This window comes from Dermacentor albipictus, chromosome 1 (assembly GCF_038994185.2).
Source record: "Dermacentor albipictus isolate Rhodes 1998 colony chromosome 1, USDA_Dalb.pri_finalv2, whole genome shotgun sequence".
NCBI classification, from domain to species: domain Eukaryota; kingdom Metazoa; phylum Arthropoda; class Arachnida; order Ixodida; family Ixodidae; genus Dermacentor; species Dermacentor albipictus.
The window spans coordinates 150,163,792-150,175,364 of record NC_091821.1 but is presented as its reverse complement, the minus strand read 5'-3'; the positions used below and the strand labels follow the sequence as shown (position 1 = coordinate 150,175,364).

The window sequence follows — 11,573 nt, the reverse complement described above, 5'->3', positions numbered from 1 at the left end:
AATCTGCGGTGATACTGTGGTATATGCCCTTCAGTTGCGCACTTCGGGACAAGATGCGCTCTTTGTCTTTAAAGTGGGCAAACCGGACAATGATTGGCCTATTTTTGTTTGTTTTTGAAGCGGCCAATCCTGTGGTTGCGCTCGATGTCTCTTGGCTCCAACGAATCGCTAAGATTTGAACTTGAAAGTCACCAGAATTAGTATCAACAGTATCAATATGGAACAGACAAATTGTAGCCTAATATCTCTTTTAGTGCAGTTGTACTTCTTTAGAGGTATACCCAAATTTGCCTGCAAAATATCGCTGCACCCTGGTTTCCCATTGATTACGTTGTTTGCAGCTTTCCTGCAACATTGGCGGGGCACCCATTGTGACGCGGTGCTCGAATTCGTTTTAGCGACATTCGAAGCTGAAAATTATCGCTAAGAATACGTAAGGAAATAAACATCTGCTGCGTTTATTGGTCTCGCTCCGAGTGGTGCAGTAACTAAATTGATCCGCACGAGTCATAACTGAAATAAAAAAAGAGAAAAAAGAAAACGACTCTCTTAATGCCGATGTGAGCACACGTCAAAAATAGCAGAACTTGCACACCTCAGATCGCCATGTGGCACGTGAAGTAACAGATCACTTTTTTTTTTAGAAGTGACAGATTTCCCATGTACACCGGCTCCTTCACGCTTCTAACTTACTTCAGAAAAGTTAGGGTATTTCTTACTGCAGAAATCAAAAGTCAGAGCTTTCAATCTTGAGGCCATATATTTCTTGCAATAGCGTCGTTTCAATGTGTTCTCTATCTCTATTTTCTGCAATTACAATATATTTTTTAATAGGACTATAGGCGCACGCTACTATAGTCGTCTGTCTTTGCCACTGGTTGCCGTCGGGAGTGCCCGTTAGGCGGCGATCGCGAATCCCAGACGGTCACTGCCCCTGTCGAAGATGCTGTAGAAGCTTCCGATGAACACCTGGCCGAGAACCCAGAATTTCTTCGTAGGAGTGTCAGAGACTGCGAAAGAGCTGAAGCACTTCAACTTCTTTGGAGTTTCAATCTGTAAGAAACAGCAATCTGTCTGTTAAAATGCTGAAATCCAATAGATGGATAAAGCGCGGGTCATTGCGAGTTTACAAGGTATGTATTGCCATATTACATCGCAGCCCTCGGGTTAATGGTAACGAGTGCTTAACTTGATAGTTATGCGCGTGGTAGGTAAAAATTAAGGGCCATGTCATTTTCTTCGTTTACCTTCCATTTCTTGCCTCTTCCTGTGTCGCCGTTTTTCTATAGTAAGCCAACGTATAGTAAGCCAAGAAGAAAGAGCAAAATTTTTAATGTTCCTTGAGTATACAATGTTGCAAACTCTCTTTATTTCCGTGACATTTGATAGCAGTAGAATGTTCAAAGAAAAAAATTATCTACGGAAATAGGCCCTGGACCGCGGTACAGCATCCCTTGAGTTTTTCACGCAAATGCACTTTCTAATATTGTATAATTAGAAAATTGAAAAACTTCAGAGGCCCTTCTTTTCACTTTATGCATTACAAAGCGTTCGTCAAATCTGTGTTCATTTCACTGAGAACGAAACAGGTCACGGAACGTTATACCGCCACAAGACGCTGTAGTCAGAAGCTCGCATAGTTATGCACATTTAGAAACCTTTGTCCTTTCAAGCGTGAAATTCGAACTCAACGCACACTACAGATGTGTGCACTAGGAGTGCTGGATAAGCTGCACCTCTTATCTAGAATGAAAAGCATGTACAGCATATCTGATTAACTCGAGAAGGCTAAATAACTATTCGCCAGCACCCCGTTTCAAAGGAGATGCCAATAATTCATCATTATAAGCATCATCATCTCGACGCTCCACACCCGCCCGTAAAGCGCACCTCTTCCCAGATCAATAGATCATCTCGCAATGCTATCACAGTTACAACTCTAGCTTGTGCCGTACTTAGTGATTTTTTTTCTTTCTCGAACAACCTTTCATGAGAGGATATAACAGCAGTCGCGGAGGCTCAGCAGATGCGGCATCGTCCTGCTGAGTACGACGCCGTAGGTTCGAATGCCGACGGCGGCGGCCGCATTCCGATGAGTACGAAATGCAATAACGCTCTCGTACCGACGCGTTGGGTGCATGCTCAAGAAACGGATGTGGCCTAAATTTATCCAGAGCTCCTCAATACGGCGTCTCTCATGACCCGACATTTGCTTTGGGACTTTGAGGTGCCCGTAACTTAACGTGGGGATGTATCCAACACTCTACAGGAATTAGAAATTCCAGGAAATGGTTTACTGCATCCCAGGACCAAATAACACTTAGAAGGAGCCGATAAGCTTCGAGCTATAAGCATGGAAAACTGATCTGTTCTGGCCGGCGGTAGCCTTGTGGGTCAGGAGGCCAATAAATTTCTGTAAATAAGTGCGTTTGTGCCTCTCACCTGGATGATGTACTGGTCGGCAGTCATGGTGAACTCCTTTCCACTAATAGTGAAGGAAATCTTTGGCATCTTCGGAATATTAGCGCACTTCACACGCCACTGAAATTGAAAAAAAAAGTGTAAATTATGCATCGGGGAACAAGGCTTTCTTCTAAACCTCATATGGAAGACTATATATATGAGTTCTCATAATAGATATCGATATGCTATTGAATAAAAGGGTTGTTGTTATATAAAGTTCGCAGCTGTCCAAGCAAATTAGGAGAAAACAAACCTGTTAGCACCACTCTAAAAATAGAATTATTTTCTCCGTGTGCCTCTGTTTTAGTTTTTGTTTTTAAAACGGTCTGAGCGTTGCCTTTGCGGTCCTTCTTTAACGCTCAGTTCATGCCTTCTCTACATTTTGTCTTCACGAAGGGCTGTGTCGTAACTTCGCCTAAACCGCCAAAATTGTGGAATCGTGCAACACTGGAAAAGCTACTGCCTTGTAACCATACAGATGAATGCGAAAAATTTAAATAGTATGCTCAGTACTCTTCACCAGCATTGTCGTGTGGACCAATATCAAACGCAATGTTGCCTCAGAGAATAGGTGCTCTGTGCTGATCAGGAGATCGCAGGTTCACTTCCAGAGGCAAGTTTTCTTAGAAGAGACCACTAAGATTAAACTAAAGTTTAGTGTCCTCTAAAGAACATATGTGTGCTGTAAGTCTAAGCCTGTCATGATGTCAAGTAGTTATGTCTTATGTTATGTAGGTGTACTTACGTTTTGCGTACTCGCCTGTAAAACTGTGCTTTTGTATTTTCTATCTTTTCTGTCCCTTACCCGATCCCCCTGTGCAGAGTAGCCAACCGGACACTTCATTTGGTTAACCTCTCTACCTTTCACCTATTGGTTTCCTTCCTTCCTTCTTGCATATGCTTTCGAACAATTACAAGTACTTGTGTTTCATTATGCAACTGGGGTGCAAGCTTATTTTTAATGACTCCTTGGACTCATGTGCAGAACTTTGTGTTCATGCTCTCTGACTTTATTCAGTGTCTTTCGACACATTTCGTAACTTCATTTTGTTTGCCACGGGATGATGAGTAGCTTGTACCACGTAATGATGCCGACCTCTCTTTTTACATTATGTCAATAAAAAATTCTCGTGTACCTAATTTATATGAATGGTAAAACAATCTAACGGGCAGAAATTAAAATACAGCTCTCCGTTCTGGCATCAGTCATACCCGACCGATTGATACTTTAAAAGACTTGCGTATCCCACACGTTGTGGGAATCGGTTTAAGCGAAGCTTTCATTGGTGTTTGTGAAGAACGCTATTCCGGCTTAGCGACCATTTGCAGGTGAGACCATACGACCCACTTGGGCACATGTTCACTGGGAACCACATCGCTCAAAATTGGGAAATAAACATATTGCGTTCGATCAAGCACATGGCACGCATGACTATGATGGAATGAGCACGATGGCATGAAGCACAGAGTTTCTCACTATATTACTTAGAGGGAAATCTGGCGCTGCTGTGCTGTGGTATGCATGGGAATGCCGGTATATTGTGACTTCGGATTGACATCGTTCTCGGAGAGCCATGCAAGCATCGTTCCGTCTGTCACAATGATTAATTTTCTACTAAAACGACACGTAAAAATCTGTTTTGGCTTTATTATTACAGAAAAACATGTTCTGTTTAACTATGAGAACTTGTTATTGCATGTACAATTATACGAAATGTCAAAACTGTCAGCGGGCCGCTAAAGTTGGAGGGCAGACGACAAGATTTGTGCTCGCTTTAGAACAGTTTGTCGTCTGTTCTTGCTTTACTTCGCTTGGTTATGCATTGTAGGTGAGTAAACTTCGCTGGAAATGCAATATGAGTGAATGGAAACGTTTTATGAAGATTTTACTTGAAGAACGCGTTATTTGCGTAGCCATATCCACGTTTTAGACGAAGCCTCTTACAACACCAGCCAACGCAAGCCTCGCAGACACATATCCCGTCCTTCACATGACGGCACAGCGCCCCTTAGGAAATTCCCATAGACGGTGGCGCCAGATTTCTCTCTAGGTGTTATAGTGAGAAACTCTATGGCATGAAGATTGCTGCATGACGAAGAAGAAACGCCGGTGATGGAATGACAACGACGGTATGACTACAAAGGCATGACGACACTGAGAAGATAAATGTGCAATCACTACGACAAAATGGCAACGATGGAATGACTACGGTGGCATGACGGATGACTATTTGATGACAACGCAATGACGGCTTCATGGCATTGGAACAACACAACGATGACGGTATGACGACGACGGCTCGATCGTGGCCACGGGATGACCAATATATGGCAACGCAGTGACAGCGAGAGAGCGGAAACAGCGGAAGGTCGACGATAACATGACGTCTAGGTAATGATGACAATGGCACGAAGACAATAAAATGACGTCGATGGCATGACAACGACGTTGGTGTTGCAACCTACATCCGTGCTCACGTGAATCCCCTGCCGCAGCGGGTCACCTCGATTTGCATTATATCCGGTGTTTGTTTGCACCATGTCCAGTACCGGCTAATAGTCCAAGATTGCAGCCATCAGCCAGCAATCAGCAGGGATGATGGTTGTATGACGACGATAGCGTGACGAGGACATTACATTCAGTATGACCTACGCATTCGGCAAGGGCTCTTCGGCAAGAAAGCAGCCAGAAGCAGCAACATCAGTGTGAAAGCTGTAGAAGAAGCAAAGGAAACTTCGCTTTAAGCTTTAAAATTTGGTCCTCAAAAGCAACAGCTTGAGCAGAATGTCGGTCTTCCCTTAGTTTGTCGTGAGGAAAAAGGCTAGTGCATTTTACAATCTATACGCCGGGATGATGTGACGGCCTTATTGCAATTCTTCTTCCTTTTCACGCTTCATCAGTTGTCGAAACTACGCTCCGCCTAGTTTATCGCAACGATTGACTCGTCGTGAGCGGTGTATGATAAGAAAGGAAGCTAGAATCGAGCGGAAGGAATCGCTACATTATACCAGCTATGATCCAGTAATGGTGTCATTGGCATGTTAGCGAAATTGTTTCGGAGTCTGTATCCGCAAAAAAATATTTCCCCGCATCAGACAATCCAATTGAAGATCATGACGTTGCGGAAGTTTTGAATTTATCATTCAGCTCAGTTTTCACCCATGAACCGGGTAACGAATTACCTGATTTCCCTTCCGTTAACTTCCGGGCTTCCGCTTCGAACCTGATGGCATTGTCAAAATAATCAACTCTTTGAAATTGACCGCCTCAGCTAGTGTCGGCAAAATTAATACTAAAGTGTTGAAAAATACAAAACATACAACTAGCACCATATTGTCTCATATATTTCAGCAATTCCTTTCATCAGCCATTATACCCCATGACTGGAAAAAAGGCAAAATCATCCCAGCCCCCAAAAAAGGGCCTTCATCTTCTCGACATAATTATCGACCAATATCTATTACATGTATCACTTCTAAACTAATGGAACATATAATTTTCTCTCAAATTATAAAATTTCTAGTGTTCGTCAACTTCTTCCACTCTAACCAGCATGGCTTCTTAAAAGGTTTGTCTTGCGAAACACGGTTAGCTCTCTTTATTAACGACCTTAGCTCTAGCATTGACCTTAACATTCCCATTTACGCCCTCTTCCTCGATTTTGAAAAAGCTTTTGACAAAGTTCCTCACAAACGACTATTCCTAAAACTTTCTCGTCTCAATCTTAACGAACATGTTTTTAATTGGATATGCAGCTTTCTCACTAACTGGCAGCAGTTTGTCTTTGCTAATAAATGTTCATTTTCTTATTCCTCTGTTATATCTGGAGTACCTCAGGGCACCGTCTTGGGCCCTCTTCTTTTTCTCATATATATTGTCACGTGGTGGTGACGTTGATGAACACAGTAGCAATACGCAGTACTGTGAAAGACGAAACTAACTTTATTGGGCGAACCTGTGCCCACAAAAACAGGCTACAATTATAGCACAACGATAGCGGCGAACACGGTCGGCGATTGTCGAAAATCTGATCCACGGGTCAAGCACGTCGGCTTTTATAGAGCAGTCGTCGAATGTTCCAGACTAATCGTTCCGACCCGCGTGCCTCCTACAAAGTTCTACACCATTCGCGTCAGGCGAATAAATCAGATAACACAAGGTTCGGCGACAACAGACTGCGGATAGAAGCATCGATAAATTTCCAGAAACTTCGGATACATGCAGGCGCGTCCCGCGCTGTGCGACATTTGTTAGGGTGGCGAAACTTGGTCGCCCGATAAAGATAAGTACACGTGTCATTACCCCCCTCTTAAAAAGCATCGACCCGATGCTGCAAACAAACGAAAGTGACAAAGAAAAGCACTCGTAGCAAAGAAAACAACAAAATAAGGAAGTTCGTCAGCGTCCGTAAAATGGTTTAAGGCGCACCACGTGGACCACTTCAGATGGTGCGCGGCGCCGCTGTGAGTGCGAAATGCCGTCTGGCACGACCTCAAAGTCTAGTGCGCCAATACTTCGGATGACCTTGTAGGGTCCGAAATAGCGTCGCAGCAGCTTCTCACTGAGTCCTCGCCGGCGTATCGGGGTCCATACCCAAACACGGTCGCCGGGCTGGTACTCGACGAAGCGTCGTCGGAGGTTGTAGTGTCGGCTGTCGGTACGCTGCTGGGTCTTGATCCGTAGGCGGGCGAGCTGTCGGGCATCTTCGGCGCGTTCGAGATAGGTAGCGACGTCAAGATTCTCCTCGTCAGTGACGTGTGGCAGCATGGCGTCGAGCGTCGTCGTCGGGTTCCTGCCATAAACCAACTTGAACGGCGTGATCTGTGTTGTTTCTTGCACCGCCGTGTTGTAGGCGAAGGTGACATACGGCAGGACCGCGTCCCACGTCTTGTGCTCGACGTCGACGTACATTGCTAGCATGTCGGCGAGGGTCTTGTTCAGGCGCTCCGTAAGACCATTCGTCTGCGGATGGTAGGCAGTTGTCCTCCTGTGGTTTGTCTGGCTGTACTGCAGAATGGCTTGGGTGAGCTCTGCTGTAAAAGCCCTTCCTCTGTCGGTGATGAGGACTTCTGGGGCACCATGTCGCAGCAGGATGTTCTCGACGAAAAATTTCGCCACTTCGGCTGCGCTGCCTTTTGGTAGAGCTTTGGTTTCAGCAAAGCGGGTGAGATAGTCCGTTGCCACGACGATCCACTTATTCCTGAATGTTGACATCGGAAACGGTCCCAACAAATCCATCCCAATCTGCTGGAATGGTCGACGGGGAGGTTCGATCGGCTGTAGTAATCCTGCTGGCCTTGTCGGTGGTGTCTTGCGTCGTTGACAGTCTCGGCATGTCTTGACGTAATGGGCGACGTCGGCGGTCAGACGCGGCCAGTAATACTTTTCCTGTATCCTCGACAGCGTCCGGGAGAATCCGAGGTTCCCAGCGGTTGGATCGTCGTGCAGGGCGTGCAGTATTTCTGGACGGAGCGCTGACGGCACCACAAGAAGGTAGCTGGCGCGCACTGGTGAGAAGTTCTTCTTCACGAGCAGATTGTTTCGTAGTGTGAACGAAGACAACACGCGCTTAAATGCCCTAGGGACAACGTCGGTGTTCCCTTCCAAATACTGGACGAGGCCTTTTAGCTCCAGGTCTGCTCGTTGCTGTTTAGTGAAGTCTTCCGCGCTTATTATCCCAAGGAAGGCGTCGTCGTCCTCGTCGTCTTGCGGCGGGGGATCGATTGGGGCGCGTGATAAGCAGTCGCCGTCGGAGTGTTTTCTTCCGGACTTGTATATTACCGTGACGTCATATTCTTGTAGTCTGAGGCTCCACCGCGCCAGCCGTCCTGAAGGGTCCTTTAAGTTAGCTAGCCAACACAACGTGTGGTGGTCGCTGACGACTTTGAATGGCCTGCTATAGAGGTAAGGGCGGAATTAAGCTGTAGCCCAAATGATGGCGAGGCATTCCTTTTCAGTCGTAGAATAATTGCTTTCCGCTGTTGACAGCGACCGGCTAACACACGATATCACCCGTTCAATTCCTTCTTTCCTCTGGACTAGGACGGCACCGAGGCCTAGGCTACTGGCGTCAGTGTAGATTTCGGTATCGGCGTCCTCGTCGAAGTGTGCAAGTACCGGCGGCGACTGCATGCGTCGTTTGAGTTCTTGAAATGCCTTGGCCTGCTGCGTTTCCTACTTGAACTCGACATCCCATTTGGTTAGATGTGTTAGCGGCTCCGCGATACGTGAAAAGTCCTTGACAAAGCGCCTATAGTAGGCACACATGCCAAGGAATCTGCGCACTGCCTTCTTGTCGGTTGGCTGCGGGAACTTTGCGATGGCAGCTATCTTTTGTGGGTCGGGGCGTACTCCCGATTTGCTGATGACGTGGCCTAGGAACAAAAGCTCATCATAAGCGAAGCGGCACTTTTCCGGCTTCAGAGTGAGCCCTGATGAATTGATGGCTTTTAATACTGTCGCAAGCCGCCTAAGGTGATCGTCGAAAATCTGATCCACGGGTCAAGCACGTCGGCTTTTATAGAGCAGTCGTCGATTGTTCCAGACTAATCGTTCGGACCCGCGTGCCTTCTACAAAGTTCTACACCATTCGCGTCAGGCGAATAAATCAGATAACACATGGTTCGGCGACAACAGACTGCGGATAGAAGCATCGATAAATTTCCAGAAACTTCGGCTACATGCAGGCGCGTCCCGCGCTGTGCGACATTTGTTAGGCGGCGAAACTTGGTCGCCCGATAAGGATAAGTACACGTGTCAATATTAATGATTTGCCTGCTAACATATATATGTTCTAACATCCGCATATTCGCTGATGACTGCGTTAACTACCGGCCTATTACTAACACCGATGACATCTTGTTTCTTCAGTCTGACATTCAGCACGTACCTGGTGTAATTCATGGCTAATGTCCTTAAATGTGAAAAAAAAACATCTCTGCTATCATTCCACCGACGTTACTCACAACCATCTTCAAAATACCTAATCGGGAATGCAGAAATCGCTTCAGTATCAACTTACAAGTACTTAGGAATCCATTTGACACCTGATCTAAATTGGTCTTTTCATATATCACAGGTTACTAACGAGGCAAATCGCGTCCTTGGTTACTTTCGATGAACCCTGCGACTAGTACCCCCATCAGTGAAATCCCTTGCTTACTTAACACTTAGCCGTCCCAAATTAGAATATGCATGCGCGATCTGGGACCCTCATCAAAATAAGAATTCCATTACTCTTGAATCTGTACAAAATCACTCAGCTCGTTTCATTTTCTCCGCCTATTCCTATCATGTAAGTGTAACTGAACTAAAACGTAATGCTCATCTCACAACTTTAGCGAACCGCCGAAAAATTCCCAGACGGTGCCTGTTTCATAAATTATTTTGTCTTCCATCTCTGAACTCTATTATCAGCCGCGCCCATCGCATTTCAAATCGCACAAACCACGGGAAGGCCGTCTACCCTCCCCCTGCCCGCACTAATGCGCATCTGTCATCATTTTTCGTCCATACAGCAAAGGACTGGAATGACCTGCCAAACGCCATCGTTGATCAGATTGACTCATCGTCATTCAGATCATCCATAGAAGGAATGTACTGCTGAAATTCCACCCCCTCATGTAATACCCCTTCAATGGGGCCTTTGAGGTACTAATAAATAAATAGATAGATAGATAGATAGATAAATAAATAAATAAATAAATAAATAAATAAATAAATAAATAAATAAATAAATAAATAAATAAATAAACACTAACTGGTCTTCAAAATTTAGTTTCCTGTCGATGTACGTCGTAACCAAACGACCCCCTTGTTTTTTTTCTATTCCAGTTCCGTCCCCCTTGGTGTTTCTCGTACCCTCAAGAGTGACCGCAAGCCTTCATGGTAGCGTAGCGGCTACGGCGTTACGCTGCTAACCTCGAGGACGCGGGTTCATATTCCGGCCTCGGCGGCCGCATTCCCATGGAGGCGACATGCAAAAACGTTCGTGCACCGTCCATTGGCTGCACGGCACTTAAAGAACCCCAGGTGGTCAAAATTAATCCGAAGTTTCCCACAACGGCATGCTCATAATAAGAGCGTGGATTTATATTTTTACTAATGATACCAACTGGCTAAACAATTCGGAAGTCGTACTTATTGCTGCAAAGAAAAAATTGTTTTCTGGGGTCATTAGTGAGATACATAATGAATTTTAACTCTCGCGTTTTCATATTTCTTGCAGTGTCGTCCACAAAACCACTGTCAAGTTTAAATATGGCGTCTACATTACTGTATGGCGAGAGGCTATCGGTAAGACGCATGATGATCAGGGCGACGTATCACTTTCTCGGGATATAGGAAGAAATGCCTCCATGGCCAAGCCAGTTAGCCACGTTGCTTGCGCTTACAAGCTTCTCTTCATTGTTGCACCCTATGACGACCAATAAGAGATGTCTCCAAAACCTAAAATATTGGAAAAGGCTTTTTTTTTCCAGAAAGTCCGCGCTAGCAAAAGCCCATCTACAGCGTATGTCCTTCAACTCGATGGCAAGTAGTCGGTAAATGCCGGCTGACTCGACGGTACCTATTAGGTAAAGGTGGACTGCAATAGTAACAGAAAACGTTTTTCAATTCTCGTCGTTTTAGCACACTCTTGACATCATGACGGAAATCTCCGTGGAATCAGCCCCATCGTTTGCTAGTTTTGATCTGGTGACTCTAAGTTAAATTAAATTATGGGCTATTACGTGCCAAAACCACGCTCTGATTATGAGGCACGCCGTAGTGGGGAATTCCGGAAATTTGGACCACCTGGGGTTCTTTAACGTGCACCTAAATCTAAGTGCACGGGTGTTTTCGCATTTCGCCCCCTCGAGATACGGCCTCCTAGGCCGAAATTCGATCCCGCGATCTCGTGCTTAGCAGTCAGACAACTTAGGCCCAAACAATGAAACGTTCCTTTCCTTCGAGCGCTTCCTAACCTTACGTGAGGCCTCCTTACAGCGAAGGACCGATGGAGGAAGCAAGCATACTCTGAAAGCTCCCTTCACCCGTCCTCACGTAAGGAGCGGTTGCCGTTATGCCTGGGTTCGAGATTATCTCTTAAAAGCTTTAGGTGAACACC

At 45.6% G+C, this 11,573-nt stretch overlaps 1 protein-coding gene across 1 annotated transcript in view; it reads right to left on the bottom strand.

The window, feature by feature from the left end:
- Positions 1–434: 434 nt before the first annotated feature.
- The window catches only part of LOC135902993 (lysosomal aspartic protease-like), a 40,963-nt gene continuing 29,824 nt past the window's right edge, over positions 435–11,573 (bottom strand). Inside the window, exons 6-7 of the mRNA XM_065433321.1 lie at positions 2,443–2,541; positions 435–1,053 (exon numbers count right to left, since the gene is read on the bottom strand). Coding sequence (XP_065289393.1) covers positions 898–1,053; positions 2,443–2,541 — 255 coding nt within the window. The 3' untranslated portion in view covers positions 435–897. The remainder of the gene's footprint in view (positions 1,054–2,442; positions 2,542–11,573) is intronic.